Source organism: Piliocolobus tephrosceles, chromosome 1 (assembly GCF_002776525.5).
Source record: "Piliocolobus tephrosceles isolate RC106 chromosome 1, ASM277652v3, whole genome shotgun sequence".
Taxonomy (NCBI): Eukaryota; Metazoa; Chordata; class Mammalia; order Primates; family Cercopithecidae; genus Piliocolobus; species Piliocolobus tephrosceles.
In genome coordinates this window covers 129,026,590-129,054,346 of record NC_045434.1, presented here as the reverse complement: position 1 = coordinate 129,054,346, position 27,757 = coordinate 129,026,590, and the positions used below count along the sequence as shown (strand labels likewise).

Here is a 27,757-nt window from a genome sequence, read left to right as displayed (position 1 = left end):
GCTTGAACCTGGGAGGCGGAAGTTGTGGTGAGCTGAGATCATGCCACTGCACTCCAGCCTGGGTGACAGAACAAGACTCTATCTCAAAAAAAAAAAAAAAAAAAAAAAAGCCAGCCAAACTCTTAAGTTCAACCCCAGAGCCTCCCAGGAGAGATGCAATGGGATTTAAGCATTTTCTCACCTGGGGCAGAGCAGATGCAGCCATAAGCTAAGAATGATACAGCTAGAATAAATATCGAACTGGTGGAAGCTAAGTATTGGCTGGCTAGACAGTGTGGAGGCTCAGGAGGCAGCAGACTTAGAGCCTAAGTTCATAAACTCTTGCACACTTTTCTTCAGGTACTCAAACAGGTACACACAAAAAAGACTGGTGAGAGTCTTGGGAAAAAAATCTTCATGATACAGGACTCAGGAAGGGGAACAGCAGTCACTATGGGAAGGCGCTAAACTTTGCCTGTCTCCTCTAGGGAATATATGCTTTAATCTGTGCAGATCAGGGCCAACTATTGTCTTTGGGGCACTGGTGAAAGCCACTGCATCTTAGGGAAGGGCAGAACTGCGTTTTGTGCCTAGGACTACATCTAGGGGTAGGCAGGAGCACTAAAGACCAAATGCACCAGATCAAAGGACATAATGAAGCCTAAGACTGAATTTATTTATTTTTTACTTTATTTATTTATTTTTTTCACGGAGTTTCACTCTTGTTGCCCAGGCTGGAGTGCAATGGTGTGACCTCAGCTCACTGCAACCTCTGCCTCCCAGATTCAAGTGATTCTCCTGCCTCAGCCTCCCAAGTAGCTGGGATTATAGGTGTACACCACCACGTCTGGCTAATTTTTGTATTTTTAGTAGAGACGGGGTTTCACCATGCTGGTCTTGAACTCCTGACCTCAGGTGATCCACCCACTTCAGCTTCCCAAAGTGCTGGGGTTATAGGTGTGAGCCACAACACCCAGCCATTTATTTTTTTTAATTTAGAAACAGGATCTTGCTTTGTGGCTTAGGCTGGAGTGGCTTAGGCTGGACTGCAGCGGTGTTATAGTTCACCACAGCCTCAAACGCCTGGGCTCAAGTGATCCTGCCACCTTGGCCTCTCAAGTAGCTGGGACTACAGGCACATACTACCACACCTAGCTGATTTTTAAAAATTTCTATACGAGACAAGGTCTCACTATGTTGCCCAGGCTGGTCTCAAACTCCTGGCCTCAAGTGATCCTCCTGCCTAGGGCTCCCAAAGTCCTGGGGATTATAGGCATTAGCCACCGTGCCTGTCTAAGACTGAGACTTCATCAGAACAATAGAAAACACTGTTGCCCCTCCAACTCTTCTGTAATAAGTAACAAATGGAATACTGCTGAAGACAGACCCTTTTAAAGTGTTATGCAAAGGGAAGACCTAAAGACACAAAATCCCTCTGGCAAACCAGCTCCTACTCTAAAAATAAGGTATTGCTAAGGGAAAAATAAGGTATTGCTAAGGGAATTTGAAGCCTGTGGTGCACTGATGATAACCAAAGAAACAACAAACCTCAAAGTCAGCCCATCTCTGGACTATATTAACTGCAATCTCCCACATTAAAGGCCCAGCAGAAGGAAAAATGTGCCCATTTCCTGGCAGAAACACTATTTGACTTAGTCTGCAGTCCTACACAAGCTATCCAGCCTTCAACAAAAAAAATTACAAAGCAGGGCCGGGCGTGGTGGCTCAAGCCTATAATCCCAGCACTTTGGGAGGCCGAGACGGGTGGATCATGAGGTCAGGAGATCGAGACCATCCTGGCTAACACGGTGAAACGCCATCTCTATTAAAAAATACAAAAAACTAGCCGGGCGAGGTGGCAGGCGCCTGTAGTCCCAGCTACTCAGGAGGCTAAGGCAGGAGAATGGCCTAAACCCGGGAGGCAGAGCTTGCAGTGAGCTGAGATCCGGCCACTGCACTCCAGCCTGGGCGACAGAGCGAGACTCCGTCTCAAAAAAAAAAATTACAAAGCATAGAAAAAGGCAAGGAAAAACAAAGCACTCCCAAGAGACAAAGCAATCAACAGAACCAGCATTACATATGACACAGATGATAAAAATATCTGTGGTGGTTAATACTGAGTGTCAACTTGATTGGATCGAAGGATACAAAGTACTGATCCCGTGTGTATCTGTGAGGGTGTTGCCAAAAGAGATTAACATTTGAGTCAGTGGGATGGGAAAGGCAGATCCAGATCCACTCTTAATCTGGTGGGCACAATCTAATCAGCTGTCAGCCAATATAAAGCACGCAGAAAAATGTGAAAAGGAGAGACTGGCCCAGCTTCCCAGCCTGCATCTTTGTCCCATGCTGGATGTGTCCTGCTCTCGACCATCAGACTTCAAGTTCTTTAGTTTTGGGACTCGGACTGGCTTTTCTTGCTCTCCATCTTGCAGATGGCCTATTGTGGGACCTTGCGATCATGTAAGTTAATACTTAATAAACTCCTATATACATATATATGTCTATGCATATATAGGAGTTATATAATTATATATAACATACATATTATATAACATATTACATATGTTTTATATATATAATTATTCCTGTATATATCCTATTAGTTCTGCCCCTCCAGAGAACCCTGACTAATACAGATATTGGTACCAGGAGTGGTTCTAGAGGAACAGAATATTAAGGATGGAGTTATTTCATTGGTTTGGGGGTTTCTGGAGTTGGCTGCTTAATATGATAAGACCCAAAAATGCTAAGGACTCTACTTCTAATAGTATGAAGCACACTGATAGTTCTTGGCATGAGCTGTTTAGAGAGTTATGCAAAATAAGTGCATTTGACACTCCTGATTTACTATTTGTGAGAGGCAAGCAATTTAGTGACTCTATACATAGTACCGTTGACTATATGTGGAGAACCAAGGGATGTAATGAAGATGGTTCGTTGCTCCTAAGTTCACTGACAAAGTGATGAAAGAAAATGATGAACTCAGGAATTCTGTCTCCCAGCTTCAGGAGCAGATACTAAGCCTCAAATCTGCTAAGATTGCCTTGAATGAGAGTAGACAGTCACAAGCTCTTCATGCAAGTGGCTGACCTGCAACGAAAGATGCATGCACAGCCTTGTCAGGTGTCTACTGTTAAAGTGAAGGCATTGATTGGAAAAGAATGGGACCCTAAAACTTGGAATGGGGATGTGTGGGAGGACCCTGATAAAGCTAGGGACACTGAGTTTGTAAACTCTCATGAACCTTTTTTATTAGAAGGAACAGCTTCCCCATCCCTAGTAGTGGTAACATCCCCTCCCCAACCCATGCTGCCATCAGCCTTTCTACCTTTGTCTGAGGAAATGAACCCTGCACTGCCTGAGGCAACAGTGATGCCCTCCCCTGAGGAAGTTGCCAGGCAAGATAATGTTGATTCTTCTCAGGAGCCACCCCCAACACCCGTTTGCTTCTAGACCTATAGCTAGGTTAAAGTCTCAGTGGGCCCCTAGAGGTGAGGTTGAGAGTGTGACCCATGAGGTGTGCTACACTTGAAAAAAAAATGTTTGAGTTCTCTAATTTATATAAACAGAAATCTGGAAAACAGGCCATGGGAATGGATATTAAGGGTATGGGATAATGGTGGAAGGAACACAGAGTTGGATCAGGCTGAATTTATTGATTTGGGCCCACGAAGTAGGGACTCTGCATTTAATGTTGCAACTTGGGGAGTTAAAAAAGGTTCAAATAGTTTATTTACTTGGCTGAAAGATGGATTAGAAGATGGCTCATGGTGAGTGAGCTGGAAACTCCTGATCTCCCTTGGTTTTTTTTTTTTTTTGGAGACGGAGTCTTGCTTTGTCACCCAGGCTGGAGTGCAGTGGCCGGATCTTGGCTCACTGCAAGCTCCGCCTCCCGGGTTTATGCCGTTCTCCTGCCTCAGCCTCCTGAGCAGCTGGGACTACAAGTGCCTGCCACCTCGCCGGGCTAGTTTTTTTGTATTTTTTTAGTAGAGATGGCGTTTCACCGTGTTAGCCAGGATGGTCTCGATCTCCTGACCTCGTGATCTGCCCGTCTTGGCCTCCCAAAGTGTTGGAATTACAGGCTTGAGCCACCGCGCCCAGCCTCTCCCTTGGTTTAATGTAGAGGATGGGATCCAAAGGCTTAGGGAGATTGGGATGGTGGAGTGGATTAGTCACTTTAGACCTACTCATCTCAGCTGGGAGGGTCCAGAAGACATACTCTTGACCAATGCCTTTTGAAATAGATTTGTGAGGGCAGCACCTGCATCTTTGAAGAGCCCTGTAATTGCTCTTCGCAGTATGTCAGATGTAACGGTGGGAACTGCAGTTACTCAACTACAAAATTTAAATACAAACAGAATAATTGAATCCCAAGGTGGCAGGGGCCAAGTGACAGCACTTAACCATCAATGGCAAGGTGGACGTAGCTACTGTAATGAACAGCAGCGGCAAAGGGGCAATCAAAATAGTCTGACTTGTTTAGAACTCTGGCACTGGCTAATTAATCATGGTGTTCCTAGAAGTGAAATTGGTAGGAAGCCTGCAGGATTCCTACTTAATTTATACAAGCAGAAAACTTCTAGGTTGAACGAACAAAATACTAATTTGAATTATAAAAACAGATTCATGGCCCCCACAGGTGAATCACAGCAGAGACCTCTAGGATTTTGGAGCAAGACCCTGCCATCTTCTGCAGATAACTATTCTCCTTTTGAGAGACAGCTGTTGGCCTGTTATTGGGCTTTGGTGGAAACTGAACCATGGTTCATCATAGTCACGAACTGACTATGGGTAATCAAGTCACCATGTGACCTGAACTGCGTATCATGAACTGGGTACTTTCTGACCCATCCAGTCATAAAGTGGGCTGTGCACAGCAGCACTCCATCATCAAATGGAAGTGGTATACACGTGATCAGGCTTGAGCAGGTCCTGAAAGGACAAGTAAATTCCATGAGGAAGTAGCTCAAATGCCCATGGTCTCCACTCCTGCCACCCTGTCTTCTCTCCCCAAGCCTGCACTGATGGCCTCATGGGGAGTTCCCTACGATCAGCTGACAGAGGAAGAGAAGACCAGGGCCTGGTTCACAGATGTTTCTGCACGATATGCACGAACCACCTGAAAGTGGACAGCCACCGCACTACAGCCCCTTTCTAGGACATCCCTGAAGGACAGCAGGGAAGGTAAATCTTCCCAGTGGGCAGAACTTTGAGCAGTGCACCTGGCTGTGCACTTTGCATGGAAGGATAAATGGCCAGATGTGCGAGTATACAATTATTCATGTAGCTGATGGCTTGGTTCGTTGGTCAGGGACTTGGAAGAAGCATGATAGGAAAATTGGTGACAAAGAAATCTGGGGAAGAGGTATGTGGATGGACCTCTCTGAGTGGCCAAAAACTGTGAAGACATTTGTATCCCATGTGAGTGCCCACCAACGGGTGACCTCAGCAGAGGAGGAGTTTAATAATTGAGTGGACAGGATGACCCCTTCTGAGGACACCACTGAGTTTCTTTTCCCAGCCACCCATCGTCGCCCAATAAGCCCATGAACAAAGTGGCCATGGTGGCAAGGAGGGAAGTTACACATGGTCTCAGCAACATGGACTTCCACTCGCCAAGGCTGACCTGGCTACAGCCACTGCTGAGTGCCCAATTTGCCAGCAGCAGAGACCAATACTGAGCCCTTGATATGGCACCATTCCTTTGGGTGATCAGCTAGCTACCTGGTGGCAGGTTGACTATATTGGACCTCTTCTATCATGGAAAGGGCAGAGGTTTGTCCTCACTGGAACAGACACTTACTCCGGATATGGGTTTACCTATCCTGCACGTAATGCTTCTGCCGAGACTACCATCTCTTGACTCATGGAATGCCTTAACCACCATCATGGTATTCCACACAGCATTGCTTCTGACCAAGGCACTCACTTTATGGCCAAAGAAGTGTTGCAGTAGGCTCACGTTCATGGAATTCACTGATCTTACCATGTTCCCCATCATCCTGAAGCAGCTGGATGGATAGAATGGTGGAATGGCCTTTTGAAGTCACAATTACAATGTCAACTAGGTGACAATACTTTGCAGGGCTAGGACAAAGGTCTCCAGAAGGCTGTGTATGCTCTGAATCAGCATCCAATATATGGTACTGTTTCTCCCATAGGCAGGATTCACGGGTCCAGGAATCAAGGGGTGGAAGTGGAAGTGGCACCACTCACCATCACCCCTAGTGATCCACTAGCAAAATTTTTGCTTCCTATTCCCTCAACATTAATTCTGCTGGCCTACAGGTCTTAGTTCCAGAGTGAGGAACGCTACCACCAGAAGACACAACAACTCCATTAAACTGGAAGTTAAGATTGCCACCTGGACATTTTGGCTCCTGCTACCTTTAAGTCAACAGGCTAAGAAAGGAGTTACAGTGTTGGCTGGGATGATTGACCCAGACAATCAAGATGAAATCAGCCTACTACTCCACAATGGAGGTAAGGAAGAGTATGCATGGAATACAGGAGATCCATCAGGGCATCTTAGTATTACCATGCCCTGTGATTAAGGTCAATGGGAAACTACAACATCCCAATCCAAGCAGGAATGCAAATGGCTCAGAGCCCTCAGGAATGAAGGTTTGGGTCACTCCACCAGGAAAAACAACCCGACCTGCTGAGGTGCTTGTTGAAAGCAAAGAGAATACAGAATGGGTAATAGAAAGCAGTCATCAATACCAGATACCACTACGTCACCAGCTGCAGAAACAAGGACTGTAATAGTCATGAGTATTTCCTACTTTTTTTGTTAAAATCATGTTTGTGTATGTATACATTTGTACTAAGAAAATATATTTTATCGTGTGACATAAGATTTATTGACTTCATATCAGCATTTAAGTATCGTCAACTTTATGTAATAGTTTTTGAGTCGGGGATTGGTACGTTTCCGGTTGTACAAAGAATAGTTGTATTATGTTAGGTGTAATTATTACCGCATTATTGTCTTTATTTGAAGATTACGTATGATCTCAGAAGATGTGCATAGGTTCAAGTTGACAAGGGGCGGACTTGTGATGGTTAATACTGAGTTAATATCCAAGATCAATACAAAGTATTGATCCTTGGAGTGTCTGTGAGGGTGTTGCCAAAAGAGATTAACATTTGAGTCAGTGGGCTGGGGAAGGTAGATCCACCCTTACCTGGTGGGCACAAGCTGCCAGCGAATATAAAGCAGGCAGAAAAATGTGAAAAGGAGAGACTGGCCCAGCCTATATATTTCCCCCAGGCTGGATGCTTCCTGTCCTTGAACACTGGACTTCAAGCTCTTCAGTTTTGGGACTTCGACTGGCTCTCCTTTCTCTTCAGCTTGTAGACAGCCTATTGTGGGACCCTGTGATCGTGTAAGTTAATACTTTAAATAAACTCCCCTTTATATATATATATATATATATCCTATTAGTTCTGTCCCTCTAGAGAACCCTAATACAATATCTGACAGAGAATTTAAAATAACTGTGATTAATATACTAAAGGCTCTAAGGTAAAGGTGAAAATCATATAAGATTAGACAGGTAATACCAGCAGAAAAATGAAAACTGTGAGTCAAAAAGAAAAGCTAGAGATGGGCTGGGCACAGTGGTTTGTGGCTGTAATCCTAGCACTTTGGGGAGGCTGAGGTGGGAGGATCACTGGGCTCAGGAGTTCGAGACCAGCCTGGGCAACACAGTGAGGCCCTTTCTCTTTGAAAAAAAAAATTATTTTTAAAGAAAAGCTAGAAATGAAAAATGGTAACAGATGTAAAGAATGCCTTCAGTGGCTCATCAAACAACTCGACAAAGCAATGGAAAGAATGAGTGAACTTAATAACTTGTCAGCAAAAATGTTTTAGTCAATGGAAACTGAAAACAGAAAGAGAAAAATAATAGTGACAAAAAGAACAGAGCAACCAAGAGTTGTCAGACAACCTTGAACAATCTAACATATGTATAATTGAAACCCCTGAAGAAGAGAGTGTGCGAAGAAATACTTGAAGAAATAACAACCAAGGGCTGGGCATGGTGGCTCACGCCTGTAATCTCAGAACTTTGGGAGGCCGAGATGGGCGGATCACCTAACGTTGGGAGTTTGAGACCAGTCTGACCAACAGGGAGAAACCCCGTCTGTACTAAAAATACAAAATTAGCCAGGCTTGGTGTCACTTGCCTGTAATCCCAGTTACTTGGGAGGCTGAGGCAGGAGAATGGCTTGAACCCAGGGGGCAGAGGTTGCAGTGAGCTGAGATCATGCTATTGCACTCCAGCCTGGGCAACAGGAGTGAAACTTCATCTCAAAAAAAAAAAAAAAAACCAAGAATTTTCCAAAATTTATGGCATACACAAGTCTATAAATCAAAGAAACTCAGAGAAAAAAAAAAAAAAACAAGAAAAAAAAAACAGATCTAGGTATATTATATTCAACCTGCTACAAACAAAGACAAAAGTTTGAAGGCAACCAGAGGAAAAAATACGTTACATGTTGAGGAACAAAAATAAGAATTACAACAGAGTGCTGGCTGGCATGGTTTCTCACAAGAAGATAGTAAAGTGATTTAAAGTGTTATAAGAAAAAAACTGTCAAGGCAGAATTCAATATCCTGCAAATATATCTTTTAAAATTGAAGAAATAAACATTTTCTCAAACAAAAACCAGCACTAAAGAAAATGATAAAAGTTCTTACAGCAGAAAAAATAAGATATCAGACAGAAACATGGATCTGCACAAGAAAGAGTGCTGAAACAGAATATCTTGAAGGAAAAACACATTTCATTAAAAGTTTTTCAATTTCTATGAAAGGTAACTTTAATGCAAAATTAGTAGTATATATGTTTGGACAATATGTAAAATGTATGACAATTTCACAAAAGAGGTAGAGAGATTTGAAAATACACTGTTGTAAGAGCCTTAGATTACACATGAAGTGTATATTTATTCATTTATTATTTATAATTTATTATTTGAAGGTACACTCTATTTATTGTAAAACCTAGAACAACCACTAAAAAAACTCTTGAAAGATGTATAAATAGTCAAATGTGAAGACAAAAATGGAATCACAATAAATATCTAATAAATCCAAGAGAAGGTAGAAAAAAAATAAAGAAACAAAGAACAGACAGAATAAACAAAATAGCTAGCAAGGTGACAGATATCAATTCAAATAAAATCACAAAACTGAGACCAAACATGATGGCAAAAGAAACTATGAGACTAAATGGTTTTTAGTTTTTTTGTTTTTCTTTGAGGTAGAGTCTTGCTCTGTCACCCAGGCTGGAGTGCAGTGGCGTGATCCTGGCTCACTGCTGCAACCTCCACCTACTGGGTTCAATCGATTCTCCTGCCTCAGCCTCCCGAATAGCTGGGACTACAGGCATGTGCCACCAAGCCCGGCTAATTTTTTTGTATTTTTAGTAGAGATGGGGTTTCACCGTGTTGGCCAGGTTGGTCTCAAACTCCTGACCTCAGGTGATCCACCTGCCTTGGCCTCCCAAAATGTTGGGATTACATGCTTGAGCTACTGAACCCAGCCACTTTTTATAGCTTTATTGAGATATAGCTGACATATTATAAAATTGACCTCCCTCAAGTGTACATATATTCAGTGGTTTTTAGCCTATTGAGAGTTGAACAATCATTTATCAGACTGTATTTTTAAAAGTACCCATCTATATGCTGTTTATCAGAGATATAAACACATACAAACAAATTAAGATGGGAAAAAATATAGTACAATTTATCTTAAGAAATCTAAATCTAGACAGGGCGCGGCGGCTCACACCTGTAATCCCAGCACTTTGGGAGGCCGAGGTGGGCGGATCACAAGGTCAGGAGTTCGAGACTAGCCTGGCCAACATGGTGAAACCCCGTCTCTACTAAAAATACAAAAATTAGCCGGGCATGGTGGTGGCCGCCTGTAATCCCAGTTACTCAGGAGGCTGAGGCAGGAGAATAGCCTGAACAAGGGAGGCTGAGGTTGCAGTGAGCCGAGATCTGGCCACTGCACTCCAGCCTGGGAGACAGAGCAAGACTCCATCTTAAAAAAAAAAAAAAAAACAAACTAAATCTAAAATATTAAAAACCTGAATCGAGCAATGGGAATGTGTTGTATCTCTGTGTATGTGATCTCCATCACAAATATGTTTTTAGTATTTTGATAACTGTACCTCAATAAAAGTGGCTTGCTTTGCAATCCTTTGTATATGGATTTATGCATTAAAAAATATTATTTTAAGAAGGGGTCCACAGGTTCCAGACTGCCAACAGTGTTGATAGCAGAGACAAACACAAAAATAAGAAACTTTGTACTTAAGAAACTCTTGAAGATATACACAAGGAAACCTAAGCAAGCATGTTCAGAGTAGCACTGTTTGCAAGAGCAAAACGGAGAGTGGATCAATAAATTGAGGTATAGTCACTGACAGATTTTTCTAAAAGTCCTTAAAATGACAAAACTGGAGTTACATGTATAAACATGGACAAATTTCTTAATCTAAATGGTGGATACATGGGTGTTTGATAAAATACTCTTTAGATTACTATACACCACCACCATTACACCACACTGTTTGTTTTGTTTTGTTTTGCTTTCATTTACCAATGTGAAAATTTCATGGATCATCACCAGTCCAAATACTGGCTGGCATTTAGGAACCAGTGTTTCATACCATCCTGCTTCCAGCAAAATCCATCCAAAATCACACTTATTAGTCAGCGACGGTGTTAGGCACAACAAAAATTCCTTAGGAAACGTTTCTCCAAACCACCTAGTTGAAATTAATTTTCCCCTCCTAGTCTCCATACAATTCCTGTCTAACTCTCTACTTACCAAATTTCTGAGTTATATTAAATACGGTCTGTGCATACCTGATTTCTCAAGTGTAAGTCCTTTAACGGCTGAGGCAGTGCTTTGTGTTTCACAAGTTCTCAAAACCATGTCTGTTGGGTTTGATTTATTGACTTCTACCCACTGTGAAATAAATCCTCAACACTGGCTTAAAAGCTGTATTTTCATCTTTAGTATCTATACTAAAATAAAATCTGATTACAAAAATAAAACTTCCCATTGTAAAACTTAAGATTTCTACTATTCATAATCTCAAGTGTACCTCTTCCTATTTTATACTGAATAAAATAATGTGTGAAAAGTATTTGATATAGAATAATACAAGAAAAATATAAGAAAATAACTTTGAATAATGTAAAACAAGATATATTTATTCTGAAGAAATTACATATTCATGTTACCATGTTTGAGATTATGATCATTCTGCACACTGGAATACAGAATGATGTACGAGTTAAGTATGCCCCCTAATGACTGAATAAATACTTTAAAAGCCAAAAAACAACATTCACAGAGTGTAAGAATATGGTCCAAACAAATGTACCACATGAAAACCAAATGTGCCTTTACCACGCAAATGGGTTTCATAAAAAGACCTTGGCAGATCTTAAATATATTTAAGATAGAATTTATTGGAGAAAAGAGAGACCTGAGAAGAAAGAAGGGCGATTTTAGAATTTACTGCCCAGGGTCACCACATTAAACAACTTTAGGAAGCATCATTCACATTATAGTATACATCAGTGGTTCCCAACAGGGGCAATTTTGCCCCCCAGGGAACATTTGGCAATGTGTGTGGAAACATTTTTGGTCATCACAACCTGGGGTAGCAGAGACGTTACTGGCAACTAGTGGGTAGAGGCCAGGGATGCTGCTAAACATCTACAACGCACGGACCAGCGCCGTAAAACAAAGTATCTTCTAGCCAAAAATGTTAAAAGTGTTGAGGTTGAAAAATTTTGCTCTACATAGTGTTCCTTCTCAAGTCATGCAGCAGGGCAATGCTATGAGTTTTACCCAATAAAGTCAAATAAAATTTGACTGGCTTGAACTTTGTTGAATGGGTCAAAGAAGGATTAAACCTGAAATCCAATATAAAAATTTTTTGCCATCTTCATTTGGGCTAGAAAACTGCAGTCTATACAGTTTCATATCTTCACCTTTTATCTCTATTCTAGATGATACAATCTGTGCACAAACCCTTGATTAGCTAATGATACTTTTTAAAGATACTGGGCTTTCCCATCATACCTGTGTTTCCATTTCCATCATCTTTTGTTTTATTTCTCTTATTTCTGCCTGTGTTTCAGCTTCTCTAAGTCGAATGGTCATCAGTTCATCTTGTAACTCATTCATAGCATTTTTCTTCGGTGGGTCTTTCCATTTCCCAGTAGTACGAGCTAAGTGGCGCTAAAGCATAAAAAATTATATTGCAGCAAGTACTCTCAGTATCAAAATAAGAGCTAATATTACTGAGCACTTATTTCAGGCTTGTGCTATATAAAACACTTTCCACACATTATTTTATTTAATCCCTAGAAAATCCTATTAATCAGGCACTATTATCATCTGAATAAAAGGGTTTCATAAAAAGACCTTTGCAGATCTTAAGCATATTTAAGATAGAATTTATTGGCCAGGCACGGTGGCTCACACCTGTAATCCCAGCACTTTGGGAGGCCGAGGCAGGCAGATCACCTGAGGTCAGGAGTTCGAGACCAGCCTGGCCAACATGATGAAACCTCGTCTCTACTTTAAAAAAAAAAAAAGATAGAATTTATTGGAGAAAAAGAGACCCAAGAAGAAAGAAGGGCAATTTTAGAATTCACTGCCCAGGGTCACCACATTAAACAACTTCAGAAAGCATCATTCACATTATTGCCATTATTGGTTCTCAACTGGGGCAATTTTGCCCCCCAGGGAACATTTGGCAATGTGTATGGTAACATTTTTGGTTTTTCACAGGTAAGAAAATGAACACTATGATTAAATAACTTCAGGAGTATCACACAGCCAGTGCAGATCTGGGATACAAACTCAAATATAGTTCAAATTTTTTTCTCTATATACTGCAGATTAATTCTTGAAAAGAATACAATTTTCACTGTAATTTTTTTAATGAGAGATTTTTCGTATTATCTTCAATGAAATCCCAATAAATGAGAAAAAAATGGGGCCATCCTTAAGGAAGGAATGTTAGAAGTTAAGGGCAGTGTTTCTCAAAGTATCTGTGATAAAGTACAAATTTTGTCTTTTTTGTTTTAAAATTTCAAGTTTAGGGCCGGGCGCAGTGGCTCAAGCCTGTAATCCCAGCACTTTGGGAGGCCGAGACGGGCGGATCACGAGGTCAGGAAATCGAGACCATCCTGGCTAACATGGTGAAACCCTGTCTCTACTAAAAAATACAAAAAACTAGCCGGGCGAGGTGGTGGGCGCCTGTAGTCCCAGCTACTTGGGAGGCTGAGGCAGGAGAATGGTGTAAACCCGGGAGGCGGAGCTTGCAGTTAGCTGAGATCGGGCCACTGCACTCCAGCCTGGGCGACAGAGCGAGACTCCGTCTCAAAAAAAAAAAAAAATTTCAAGTTTATTGCAATCTGATACTTTGTAAAAACACATTTTTAAAAAAAGGCATGACAATGTCAAGGCCTAATTTCGGTCCTTATATAGAATATGTATTTTGTTACTTGTCAACATTTCCCTCATACATGAATAAATTTGTGGTCATATACCAGATAAATGTCATTTATTTGGTGAGGTAACTAAGTTACTAATTTATACACTAAATTTATAATGTTGTCACTCTTCTGGTGTTTCACACTAACCAACAATGGACTTAATATCAACATAAGATAAAATATGTACTATATAGAATATTTTTACAGTTTTTCAGAAAAAGTTATACAAGGCACAATGTTATAATGACAAAAATATGATCTGATGTCTACTGTATCTTTTATTTTATTATAAGAATTAAAGAGGGAGAAACAGCTTAAAAGAACTTTCAGTTTATAAATACTCTCAATTTTGACATTAAACAGGGTCTCTCTCACTTTAAACTCATCTCCTACTGTAGGTCATCAGGTACTTCAAACTCTCACATATTGGAAATTTGGGTTTTACTCTCTTTTTAAAAAGCACGCAAAATATATTAAAATACCTGCCAGTGTTCCTCTAAATCCTTGACTTGCTGTCTAAGTTCTTTCAAACCCATAATGGCTTCTGCTTCCCTCAGTTTCACAGCAATGAGTTCTTCCTGAAGCCTTGCGATATTATTCTCATCAGGAAGGGAGTTATTCCTCTAAAGAAGAAGAAAATTTAATTTGGGATTTTTAAATTTAAGGAATAAAATACAGCACACGTAACAGCTATTTTGTTCCACACTTAAATGTATTTAATTTTATGCAGCTGTACTGAAATATAATTCACAAACTCTGAAACTCACCCTTTTAAAATACACAAGAGCCAGTGGTTTTTAGAGTATTTACAGGGTTGTTTAAACATCACCATGATCTAATTTCAGAATATTTTGATCATGCAAAAAAGAAAACCTATACTCATCACCAGTCATTCTACATTCTCCATTTCCCCAGCCCCTGGCAACCACCAATTTACTTTTTGTTTCCATGAATTTGCCTATCTGGACATTTCTTGTAAGTGAAATCATATGTATTTATAGCTTTTTGTGACAACCTTACTTCACTTAGAACAACGTTTTCAAGGTTCAATCTTTTTTTTATGCCAAATGATATTCCACTGTATAGATAGACCACATTTAATCTATTTATTCATCGGTTAATACAAATTTGGGTTGTTTCTACTTTTTGACTATTATAATGTTGCTATGAACATTGGTGCAAAAGTTTGTGTGTAGACTTACGCTTTCAATGTTCTTAAGATATATTTAGGAGTAGAACTGCTGGCTCAGATGGTAGTTATTCTTTGTTTAACTTTTAAGAAACTGCCAAACTTTTCCAAAGCAGCTGTACAGATTTTCATTTCCACTAGCAATGTATGAGGGGAACTGTACTTAATTTTGAGAACACAGAAATCTAACTCTGATTTGTTAATAAAATACTAATCAAAGTTACGGAGCAACAGGATTAAAAATTTTTTCAATATGGCAATAAACTTACTAACCTCTGATCAGGACTCCAGATAAAGCATGAACATCATTTACTTTTTAAATATTTATAGAAAACAGTAGTCCAAAATCTGTTTTTGTGGTATTTCCTCACTGTTATTTTTGAGAGAGGCATCAAATCTCTGTGTATTAGTCACTATTTACATCAACAGTCAAGAAATTAATACAAATTAAACAATTTAACAATTGATTCAAATGAAACGACTGAAATTAAACAACTTGATTCATGGATACAAGACTTATTTATTTATTTATATTTTTCCATAAGTTATCAGGGTTCAGGTAGTAGCTGGTTACATAAGTTTTTTAGTAGTGACTTGTGAGATTCTGGTGCACCCATCACCCAAGCAGTATACACTGCACCTTATTTGTAGTCTTTTATCCCTCATTCCCCTCCCACTCTTCCCCTCAAGTCCCCAAAGTCCACTGAATTATTCTTATGCTTTTGAGTCCTCATAGCTTAGCTCCCACATATCAGTGAGAACACATGATGTTTGGTTTTCCATTCTTAAGTTACTTCACTTAGAATAATAGTCTCCAATTTCATCCAGGACAGTGCAAATGCTGTTAATTCATTACTTTTTATGGCTGAGTAATATTCCATCATATATATATGCACCACAGTTTCTTTATCCACTTGTTGACCAATGGGCATTTGCAGTGATTCCACGATTTTGCAATTGTGATCTGTGCTGCTATAAACATGCGTGTGCAAGTTTTCAAATAATGACCTTTTTTTCCCTCTGGGTAGATAGATACCCAGTAGTGGGATTGCTGGATCAAATGGTACTTCTACTTTTAGTTCTTTAAGGAATCTGCACACTGTTTTCCATAGTGGCTGTACTAGTTTACATTCCCACTAGCAGTGCAGAAGCGTTTCCTGTTCATTGCATCCATGCCAACATCTACTGTTTTTTGATTTTTTTTGATTATGGCTAATCTTGTGGAAGGTGGTATTACATTGTGGTTTTGATTTGCATTTCCCTGATCATTAGTGACGTTTAGTACTTTTTCTTTTCTTTTGTTTTCTTTTTTTTTTTTTTTTTTTTTTTTTGAGATGGAGTCTTCCTCTGTAGCCCAGGCTGGATGGACTGCACTGGCACAATCTTGGCTCACTGCAACCTCTGCCTCCCAGGTTCAAGCAATTCTCTGCCTCAGCCTTCCGAGTAGCTGGGATTACAGGCGCCTGCCACCACGACTGGCTAATCCCAGTTGTTTGTATTTTTAGTAGACACAAGGTTTCATTATCTTGGCCAGGTCTTTATTATTATCAAGGCTGGTCTTGAACTCTTAACCTTGTGATCCACTCACTTTGGCCTCCTAAAGGGCTGGGACTACAGGCGTGAGCCACCGCACCCAGCTGATGTTGAGTATATTTTCATATGTTTGTTGGCCATTTGTATATCTTCTTTTGAGAATTGTCTATTCATGTCCTTAGCCCAGTTTTTGATGAGAGTATTTTCTTCTGACTGATTTGAGTTCGTTGTAGATTCTGGATATTAGTCCTTTGTCAGACGTATAGATTGTGAAGATTTTCTCCCACTCTGTGGGTAGTCTGTTCACTCTGCTGACTGTTCCTTTTTCCATGCAAAAGCTCTTTAGTTTAATTAGGTCCCAGCTATTTATCTTTGTTTTAATTGCATTTGTTTTTGGGTTCTTGGTCATGAAATCCTTGCCTAAGCAAATGTCTAGAAGGGTTTTTCCAATGTTATCTTCTAGAACTTTTATAGTTTCTGGTCTTAGGTTTAAGTCCTTAATCCATCTTTTAAGTTGATTTTTGTATAATGTGAGAGAAGAGGATCCAGTTTCATGCTCCTCCATGTGGCTAGCCAATTATCCCAGCACACGGATACAAGATTTAGATCAATTTCCCACCATATTAAAAGATAAAAAGGACACAGGGTAGTCCAGTATCAAACTTCTCCATAGAGTTACCAAGAGATCCAAAATTAGGCCCCAGGGAAAACTCCCTAGGTAAACAGGTAAACTGAGGTAACATTGAGATTTCAAGGCCTGATTCTATGAACTTTTCTATCTCTAAATATTTCATGGTACACATGCAAATTTCTGCTCACAGGGATGATGAAATGAAGTTATTCTCACCAATTACACATTCTTATGATGGACTTTAAATATTTTCTCAGTTGAAAACCAAAAATTTACTGCATATGTATTTAAAAGATTGCTGGAAGCAGAAAAAAAGAGAATGCTGCATGAAGAAATTACCATAGGAAGCATGCTACCTTTCAAATTCCTTTCTACTTTATAACGTGAAAAATGAAAAACACCACAGCCACTTACAAAATCTAGTTTTGAATGGAATCCAAATACACTTCTATCAAATATTCAAAATCTTTCTAACTGCAAGACACAGATTCTTCTCTAAATCATGTAACCCAGAATACACCTAAGTTAGAGACCAAATATTCTGTTAGCCATTTCTTTCAGCACTCTTGCTGGCTTTTTTTCTCAACAAATCGAAAGAATACATTTTCCAGAAACATAAAAATAGCAAGGAGCTTTCTAGCAAAATTATTCCATTACTGTTTCTTGTTACACTTGTCCTATTTCATTAAGAAAATAATTAAAAATACCTTATGTCCATTATCTATCAGGTTTTTGGATTCAGTAGCTAGCCATTACCTAAGAGTAAAAAGGAACTAACGACACAGAGCACAGGCCACCAATAAATTTACAGATGAGAAAACAAGAGATTCAGAGTTTGTAATCTAGAACTTTTAAATCTGAAAGTTATAAGAAACCTGAAGTTCTTCTATTCCCATTACTTATCTGATCTTTGATGTTCTTCAATATCCTTGAAAAGAAGTAAGTTAGCTTCTGTAAGTACACTCAGGCTAAAAGGAACTTCCTACGTATCCTGAGGTAATTTGTTCTAGATTGGACAGTTCTAACAGCTACACTCAGATGAAATTTTCCCTGAAATGTCTATGTATTAGTCCTATTCTATCTCTTCCACATGAAAATATTGCAATATTTGACGACAGCAGTTAATTTCTGTCACCCGAGTTTCTCTTCTGCAACATTTAGATACTCTTTTTATGAAAATTATTCTGGTCGTTTTCCTCCAAAAGGGCTCTAATCTCCATTTTTATCCTTAAATATGGGGCTTTGATTAGTATGAAGGCAACAAGGAAAAACTGGCAATTTTAAAAATCTTTTTTTCCTTTTCCTCTTAGTAACTAATATGTAAGGCTTCTAATGTATAAAAACACCAAGTCAATTAAATTGCTCAGTAAGTACTTAATAAATATCACATATCCCCTCTAATCTGGAAGTGACTGCATTTGTGTAGGTTTCTTACCTTCTCTATATCCAAGACTTTATCCTGCATCTCTTTTAATGCACACTGAGACTCAGCTTCACTCAGTCGGGCTTGGACCAATTCCTTCTCTAGCTGTAGCACAAAATCTTCGTTGTAGTTGGAACTGCATTTATGCTAAAGGTTACAGATACACACTGAAATTTCATGGAAGTATAAACATGTATATACAGTAAAAACAATGCAACTACATAATACAGTTATATTAAGGGCAACTAAATAGGAGAAGTTCCATCTACCCAATATTACCAATGTATCTCCTCCAATTAACTTTTCCAGTGAGTAAAAAAGCCCAACTTTGATCTCTATAAAGATGACCACATTATTGGGCTTTGGTAACTAGTTTTTGCACTGATCAAATCTGATTCATATAAGATAAACATCTCCTTTTATCTGTCCACCCATCCAGATACAAAGAATTTGTTCTGACTTTACAGACCTACACCACACAATAAATAGGACAGCAATTAGCCACAGGTGGCTACTGAACATTTGAAATGTGGCTAATCAAGATTAAAACAAGCTTTAAGTATAAAATACAAACTGGATTTTGAAGACTTAATATGAAATTAAAAAATCTCAATGATTTTTATATCAATTACATGTTAAAATAATATTTTGAATATACTGAGGTAAATAAAAATATTAATTTTACCTTTTTTAACTCCTTTTAATGTGGCTATTAGAAAATTTTAAATTACATCTGTGACACATTATATTGCTATTTGATAGTACTGTTATGTACTACAGAAGACATGTAAACATTACTCAAAAATATATTTTAATCTAATGGAAAAAAAACAGAGTACCCACAATAATGTGAACCATCTAAATTCCAAAATAACAAAATTGTATTTGTGCTTAGATATCTTCTTCAGAAGATATGCATGGTTCCCCAGCACTTTGGGAGGCCGAGGTGGGTGGATCACTTGAGGCCAGAAGTTCAAGATCAGCCTGGCCAACATGGTGAAACCCTGTCTCTACTAAAACTATAAAAATTAGCTAGGCATGGTGGCACACACCTGTAATCCCTGCTACTAGGGAGGGTGAGGCAGGAGAATGGCTTGAGCCCAGGTGGTGGAGGTTGCAGTGAGCCAAGATCGTGCCACTGTACTCCAGCCCAGGCAACAGAGCAAGACTCTTGTCTCAAGAAAAAAAGAAGAAAAAAAAAAGATATACATAGAAATAACTGCTGGAAGCAGAGAAGACGCAGATGCTGCACGAAGAAATTAACCCCGGAAGCACGCCATGTTCCCACTTGCTTTCCTACTCTACAAAACATGACTATTGATGCAAACACTTAAGTCATCATTTTTAAGCCAGTGCCCATACAAAAGCTTCTGTACAGAAGCAATATGCAATTCATCATTATAAAGTACTTTCTAAAATAAATTGTCTATTACTTCACATTTAATTCATGTAGTAAAGAAAATGTGGCAACTCAAAATTACAAAATAAAGTCATAAAAAACAATCTTCTACTGAACTAGCATGAATAAAGCACAGTTATTTTTACTCTTTAATACGTTAGGAACAAAACAGATGTCAAATTAGAACTATTAAAAATAACCAGATGCTTAATACATGGTACTTTCCTGCCCCAGTTACCCAAAAAGATGTGCAAATGAGGACTTTAATTCAATGCATTATACATTATTTCTTCTAGTAATTTTGATACTATTGAAACAATATTTCAATACGAGAAGAGAATCTGCAACAGACACATCATCTTAGCAAATACTTACCTTCTATCAATTAGGAAAAAGGCATTCTTTTGGAATGATCACATCCAAACTAGACGTGCCATAATTTATTTAATTAGATCATAGTTATTTCATGGGTACTGGTAGAATTTTTTTGCCCTCAACTTAAAGCCCTGGCAACTGTAGTACAGGTTTGTTTGCCAAGACTTTATATTAGGAGATCCCCAAGAAAACATCAAACTCAAAGGCTCATATGAGAATGGAACTCTTGATTGGAATAAACCAACTAATCCAATCAAGTACAAAAGGCTATAGTAATGTTGGGAACAGATCTTTATTAATAAAATTTACAGGCCGGGCGCGGTGGCTCAAGCCTGTAATCCCAGCACTTTGGGAGGCCGAGACGGGCGGATCACGAGGTCAGGAGATCGAGACTATCCTGGCTAACACGGTGAAACCCCGTCTCTACTAAAAATACAAAAAACTAGCCGGGCGAGATGGCGGGCGCCTGCAGTCCCAGCTACTCGGGAGGCTGAGGCAGGAGAATGGCGTGAACCCGGGAGACGGAGCTTGCAGTGAGCTGAGATCCGGCCACTGCACTCCAGCCTGGGTGACAGGGCGAGACTCCGTCTCAAAAAAAAAAATAAATAAATAAAATTTACAGAGAGCTGAAATGCTCTGATAACAAGTCATTCTGAATAATATGTATCTTATACTTTTTATACACTAAAACATTGTTTTAGTCTTCTGGATTAAAATAATTCTAAATGTATTATGTAATATTTTTGCCACTGACACAGTTTACAGAATATAATTCTCTTAATTATCAGGTCTTCATGATGATAGTCAACTAACACACTGCAAATTACACAGCATCTAAGGAAAAGATGCTGCTGTGAACTATAAATTGCCTGAAGCTAACCACTGTAGTTTCAATTTATTCTATTTTCCACAGGGGGAAAAGCAGTTTTATAAACATGTTTTACTGTTTGACAGAAATGACAATTATGATAGCAGCTAACATCTACTCACCACTTACTATGTGCCAGATACAAGTTAAGCACTTTATATTCTCCTTTAAGCCTCACCACAATTACTACCTTACTAACAAGGAAACTAATAGGGTGCACCAAGGTCAAACAGCAGTTGATAGTGCTATTAATTGAGAGTTTGTATTACAGAGCCCATGTTCCTCACCTTTAAGCCATATAGGTGTTGAAGAGTTTAATATATTGTTTTAATATATACTGTTCTAAAAATCAATGATATAATATTTAAAAAATCCAAACTTCTAAAAAAATCTAAGCATATAGATCTCACATGTTATTGTATTAAGAAATTCCTAGAAGAGTGCATTTCATATTCAAGTGAGTAACTTGGACAAATACACAATTTGTTTTACCAAATGACAACTGCCACAATTATGATGGCTGGCAGTCTCAGCAAGGGGTGGCTTTTATTTAAAAGCATACAAATGACAGATTACTTCCCTATACTTATATCAAGTTAATTTATGTAAATGAACCTCATAATGTTTCTGTGATACCAGCAATCCCATTCCAATGAAACTGACAGAAATTCTTTTTAGTAAGCAGAGTCTGCTTTTCAATCCTATGTGCTTTTCTGGTGTTGCAAAAATTACAAAGGTAAAGGTAAGTTAGAAAGTTCTCAGTAATCTTTTTGCTTGTGTCTTGAGCTTAAAAAAAATCTTCAATATTTGAAGGATATAGGAGTAATACAGTAAAAGTAAATATTTGTATTGGGGGAAGTTTCTCATATTATTAAGTGAAAAAAATTGAAATTAGAAAAAGGGTTGTCCACACAAATGTATCAAATATTGCTTGAATTTAAGTATACATTAAGCTTTTAACTAAGTTCAAGATACGAAGATACAACATTTATATGTTCTTTTCAGGAACCCAAACATTTCATGGAACCCTAGTCTCGTCTCTTTTGTAACACTTATCACAACTCTAAAAAAAAATTGTGCAAGCTGCCCAAAGTAATTTATAGATTCAATGCTATTCCCATCAAACTACCACTGACATTCTTCACAGAATTAGAAAAAAACTACTTTAAATTTCATATGGAACCAAAGAAGAGCCTGTATAACCAAGACAATCCTAAGCAAAAAGAACAAGGCTGGAGGCATCACGCTACCTGACTTTAAACTATAATACAAGGCTACAGTAACCAAAACAGCATGGTACGGGTACCAAAACAGACATACAGACCAATGGAACAAAACAAGAGACCTCAGAAATAACACCACACTTCTACAACCATCTGATCTTCGACAAACCTGACAAAAACAATGGGGAAAGGAACTCCTATTCAATAAATGGTGCTCGGAAAACTGGCTAGCCATATGCAGCAAACTGAAACTGGATCCCTTCCTCACACCTTATATAAAAATTTATTCAAGATGGATTAAAGACTTAAATGTAAAACCCAAAACCATAAAAACCCTAGAAGAAAACCTAGGCAAGGTATTACTCAGGACATAGGCATGGAGAAAGACTTCATGATGAAAACACCAAAAGCAATTGCAACGAAAGCCAAAATTGACAAATGAGATCTAATTAAAGAGTTTCTGCACAGCAAAAGAAACTACCATCAGAGTGAACAGGCAACCTATAGAATGGGAGAACATTTTTTGCAATCTACCCATCTGAGAAAGGTCTAATATTCAGAATTATTGGGGGAAACCAGCCCCCGATAATTCAATGTTATTTCACGTAGGTTCTTTTCTATTTCCCTAAGCGTCAGCCGGTCTCAGAAATAAAGGGAAAGAGTACAAAAGAGAGAAATTTTAAAGCTGGGTGTCCAGGGGAGACATCACATGTCGGCAGGTTCCATGATGCCCCCCAAGCCACAAAACTAGCAAATTTTTATTAGTGATTTTTAAAAGGGGAGGGAGCATATGAATAGGGTGTGGGTCACAGAGATCACATGCTTCACAAGGTAATAAAATATCACAAGGCAAATGAAGGCAGGGCGAGATCACAGGACCAGGGCAAAATTAAAAATGCTAATGAAGTTTCGGGCATGCACTGTCATTGATAACATCTTATCAGGAGACAGGGTTTGAGAGCAGACAACCGGTCTGACCAAAATTTATTAGGTGGGAATTTCCTCATCCTAATAAGTCTGGGAGTGCTACGGGAGATGGGCACTTATTTCATCCCTTATCTACCACCGTAAAAGACAGACGTCCCCAAAGCAGCCATTTTTGAGACGTCCCCAAAGCAGCCTCCCCTTGGGAACTCATTCTCTTTCTCAGTGATGTTCCTTGCTGAGAAAAAGAATTCAGTGGTATTTCTCCTATTTGCTTTTGAAAGAAGAGAACTATGCCTCTGTGAGAGAGCCTTCCACCTGGCTCTCAGGCAGCCAGACCTAATGGTTATCTACCTAGTTCCCTGAACATTGCTGTTATCCTGTTCTTTTTTCAAGGTGCACAGATTTCATACTGTTTAAACAATTTGCGCAGTTAACGCAATCATCACAGGGTCCTGAGGTGACATTCATCCTCAGCTTATGAAGATGACAGGATTAAAAGATTAAAGTAAAGACCGGCATAGGAAATCACAAGGGTATTGATTGGGGAAGTGATAAGTGTCCATGAAATCTTTAAAATTTATGTTCAGAGATAGCAGTAAAGACAGGCATAAGAAATTATAAAAATATTAATCTGGGGAACTAATAAATGTCCATGAAATCTTCACAATTTATGTTCTGCCATGGCTTCAGCCAGTCCCACCATTCGGGGTCCCTGACTTCCAGCAACACAGAATCTACAAGGAACCTAAACAAATTTACAAGAAAAAAACAACCCCATCAAAAAGTGGGCAAAAGATATGAATAGTCACTTCTCAAAACATGACATTTACATGGCCAAAAAACATATGAAAAAAAGCTCAACATCACTGATCATTAGAGAAATGCAAATCAAACCCACAATGAGATACCATCTCATGCCAATCAGAATGGCAATTACTAAAAAGTCAAGAAACAACAGATGCTGGTGAGGCTGTGGACAGATAGGAATGCTTTTACAGTGTTCATGGTAATGTAAATTAGTTCAACCATCATGGAAGACAGTATGGCGATTCCTCAAAGTTCTAGAACCGGAAATACCATTTGACCTAGCAATCCCACTACCGGGTATATACCCAAAAGAACATAAATCATTCTACTATAAAGACACATATGGCCAGGCGCAGTGGCTCACGCCTGTATTGCCAGCACTTTGGGAGGCCGAGGTGGGTGGATCACGAGGTCAGGAGATAGAGACCATTATGCTAACACGGTGAAACCCTGTCTCTACTAAAAATACAAAAAAATTAGCTGGGCGTGGTGGTGGGCACCTGTAGTCCCAGCTACTTGGGAGGCTGAGGCAGGAGAATGGTGTGAACCCAGGAGGCAGAGCTTGCAGTGAGCTGAGATCGCACCACTGCACTCCAGCCTGTGTGACAGAGCGAGACTCTGTCTCCAAAAAAAAAAAAAGACACATGCATACATATGTTTACTGCAGCACTGTTTACAATAGAAAAGACTTGGAATCAACCCAAATGTCTATCAATGATAGAGTGGATTAAGAAAATGTGGTATATAAACACCATGGAATACTATGGAGCCATAAAAAGGAATGAAATCATGTCTTTTGCAGGGACATGGAAGCCATCATTCTCAGCAAACTGACACAGGAACAGAAAACCAAACACCACATGTTCTCACTCATAAGTGGGAGTTGAGCAATGAGAACACATGGACACAGGGAAGAGAGCGACACACACCAGGGCCTATTGGGGGTTGAGGGGGAAGAAGAGGGAACTGAGAGGATGAGTCAGTATGTGCAGCAAACCACCACGCCACACGTATACCTATGTAACAAACCTGCACATTCTGCACATGTATCCCAGAACTTAAAAGTAACATTTAAAAAAAAAATGTGTGAGTTTTTAAAATGTTTGTCTCTATATACACTATATAAGCAAATGCCAGAGACAGTCTGACTGATTTACCATTGTAAATCAATAACTGCCTGGTTAACAGAACCAAACAGTGCTTTTCATAGGCAGGTGAGCAAAATATTATCTGCTGAGTGAATCAGTTAACCCTTGGTTTAACAATAAAATCCCTGTATTATATAATTTACATTAAACATGGGAAGTGGAAGTTGAATGCTGCAAAAAAAAAAAAAAAAAAAAATCTATAAAACTGATGGTTAATCTATTTTTAACTGAAATGCCTACCTAGCAATCTTGAACCATTTTCCCATAACAAAATAATGATACAATGTTTCCATTTGCTCCAAAAACAAAATTTGTAACAATGTGGGAAGACTGCACATTTGGACCACCATATCCAAAAGCATCTGAAAAAAAGTTACACAAGGTAAGTATTCTGGAATAAGTTTCTACACCACAAAATCACAGCAGAAAAAAATAAAAAGTTACATCTTCCTTTCCCTCAGCCTATGATCCCAAAAAGATGTTTGTAATCCTCCCTACCACATGCTATAAACAGGATTTAAAAAAACCAAAGCAGTATGGTTGTACTATTTAAATATTCACTACACTAAAATTGTTGAAAAATAGGCCAGGCCCGGTGGCTTACACCTGTAATCCCAGCACTTTAGGAGGCTGAGGTGGGTGGATCATGAGGTCAGGATCAAGACCATCCTGGCTAACATGGTGAAATCCCATCTCTACTAAAAATACAAAAAATTAGCCGGGCATGGTGGCCCATGCATGTAGTCCCAGCTACTCAGGAGGCTGAGATTCGCTTGAACCCAAAAGGTGAAGGTTCGCAGGAGATTTGCTTGAACCCAAAAGGTGGAAGTTGCAGTAAGCTGAGATTGTGCCACTGCACTCCAGCCTGGGCAACAGAGTGAGACTCCATTTAAAAAAAAAAGAAAAGTTGAAAAATACATAATTTTTATATGATTTGTACTCAACATCCAGAAATTACATACATCCTTTAAAAAGACATTTACCTCTGGTTATTGGTGTAAATGTAAGTTTGTTGTTGTTGTTATTAATGCTGTAAGAAAATGTTAGGAAAACAATTTCCACTAAAGTAACCCCTCATTTATTATTTAAAAGGAAAATACAATCACATACTAATATAAAACATTTTATCTTTAGCCTGAGGTCAAAATTAGTTCTGGAAAAAAATCTCTGTCCACATTTACAGGTATAGTGACCAAAAGTTGAAGAATTTACCAAATTACATGTGTAAGGTCATCTATCTATCTTGGATTTTTAGAGAGACCTATAACAACTAACTTCCATTTTCCTAAAGAAAAACAAACCAAGACATTCTTGTAAGTTGTATCTTTGTTCTCATTGGTTTCAAATAACATCTTTATTTCTGCCTTCCTTTCGTTATGTACCCAGTAGTCATCCAGGAGCAGGTTGTTCAGTTTCCATGTAGTTGAGCGGTTTCGAGTCAGTTTCCTAATCCTGAGTTCTAGTTTGACTGCACTGTCGTCTGAGAGTTTGTTATAATTTCTGTTCTTTTACATTTGCTGAGGAGTGCTTTACTTCCAACTATGTGGTCAATTTTGGAGTAAGTGTGATGTGGTGCTGAGAAGAATGTATATTATGCTGATTTGGGGTGGAGAGTTCTGTAGATGTCTATTAGGTCTGCTTGGTGCAGAGCTGAGTTCAATTCCTGGATATCCTTGTTAACTTTCTGTCTCATTGATCTGTCTAATATTGACAGTGGGGTGTCAAAGTCTCCCATTATTATTGTGTGGGAGTCTAAGTCTCTTTGTAGGTCTCTCCGGACCTGCTTTATGAATCTGGGTGCTCCTGTATTGGGTGCATATATATTTAGGATAGTTAGCTCTTCTTATTGAATTGATTCCTTTACCATTATGTAATGGTATTCTTTGTCTCTTTTGATCTTTGTTGGCTTAAAGTTTTCTGGGACACATTTAAAGCAGTGTGTAGATGCAAATTTATAGCACTAAATGCCCACAAGAGAAACCAGGAAAGATCTAAAATCGACACCCTAACATCACAATTAAAAGAACTAGAGAAGCAAGAGCAAACACATTCAAAAGCTAGCAGAAGGCAAGAAATAACTAAGATCAGAGCAGAACTGAAGAAGACACAAAAAAACCCTTCAAAAAAATCAATGAATCCAGGAGCTGCTTTTTTGAAAAGATCAACAAAATTGGTAGACCACTAGCAATACTAATAAAGGAGAAAAGAGAGAAGAATCAAATAGATGCAATAAAAAATGATAAAGGGGATATCACCACCGACCCCACAGAAATACAAACTACCATCAGAGAATACTATAAACACCTCCATGCATATGAACTAGAAAATCTAGAAGAAATGGATAAATTCCTGGACACATACACTCTCCCAAGACTAAACCAGGGAGTAGTTGAATCCCTGAATAGGCTAATAACAGGCTCTGAAATTGAGGCAATAATTAATAGCCTACCAACCAAAAAAAGTCCAGGACCAGATGGATTCACAGATTCTACCAGAGGTACAAGGAGGAGCTGGTACCATTCCTTCTGAAACTATTCCAATCAACAGAAAAAGAGGGAATCCTCCCAAACTCATTTTATGAGGCCAACATCATCCTGATACCAAAGCCTGGCAGAGACACAACAAAAAAAGAGAATTTTAGACCAATCTCCCTGATGAACATTGATGCAAAAATCCTCAATAAAATCCTGGCAAACCGGATTCAGCAGCA

At 38.9% G+C, this 27,757-nt stretch overlaps 1 protein-coding gene across 3 annotated transcripts in view; it reads right to left on the bottom strand.

The window, feature by feature from the left end:
* The window catches only part of EVI5 (ecotropic viral integration site 5), a 281,488-nt gene that overhangs the window by 92,597 nt on the left and 161,134 nt on the right, over window positions 1-27,757 (bottom strand). For all 3 annotated transcript variants that reach the window (XM_023231039.2, XM_023231037.2, XM_023231040.2), the window contains 3 exons: window positions 18,313-18,447; window positions 14,007-14,147; window positions 12,101-12,259 (listed from right to left, as the gene is read on the bottom strand). In XM_023231039.2, the coding sequence (XP_023086807.2) occupies window positions 12,101-12,259; window positions 14,007-14,147; window positions 18,313-18,447 (435 nt within the window). The remainder of the gene's footprint in view (window positions 1-12,100; window positions 12,260-14,006; window positions 14,148-18,312; window positions 18,448-27,757) is intronic.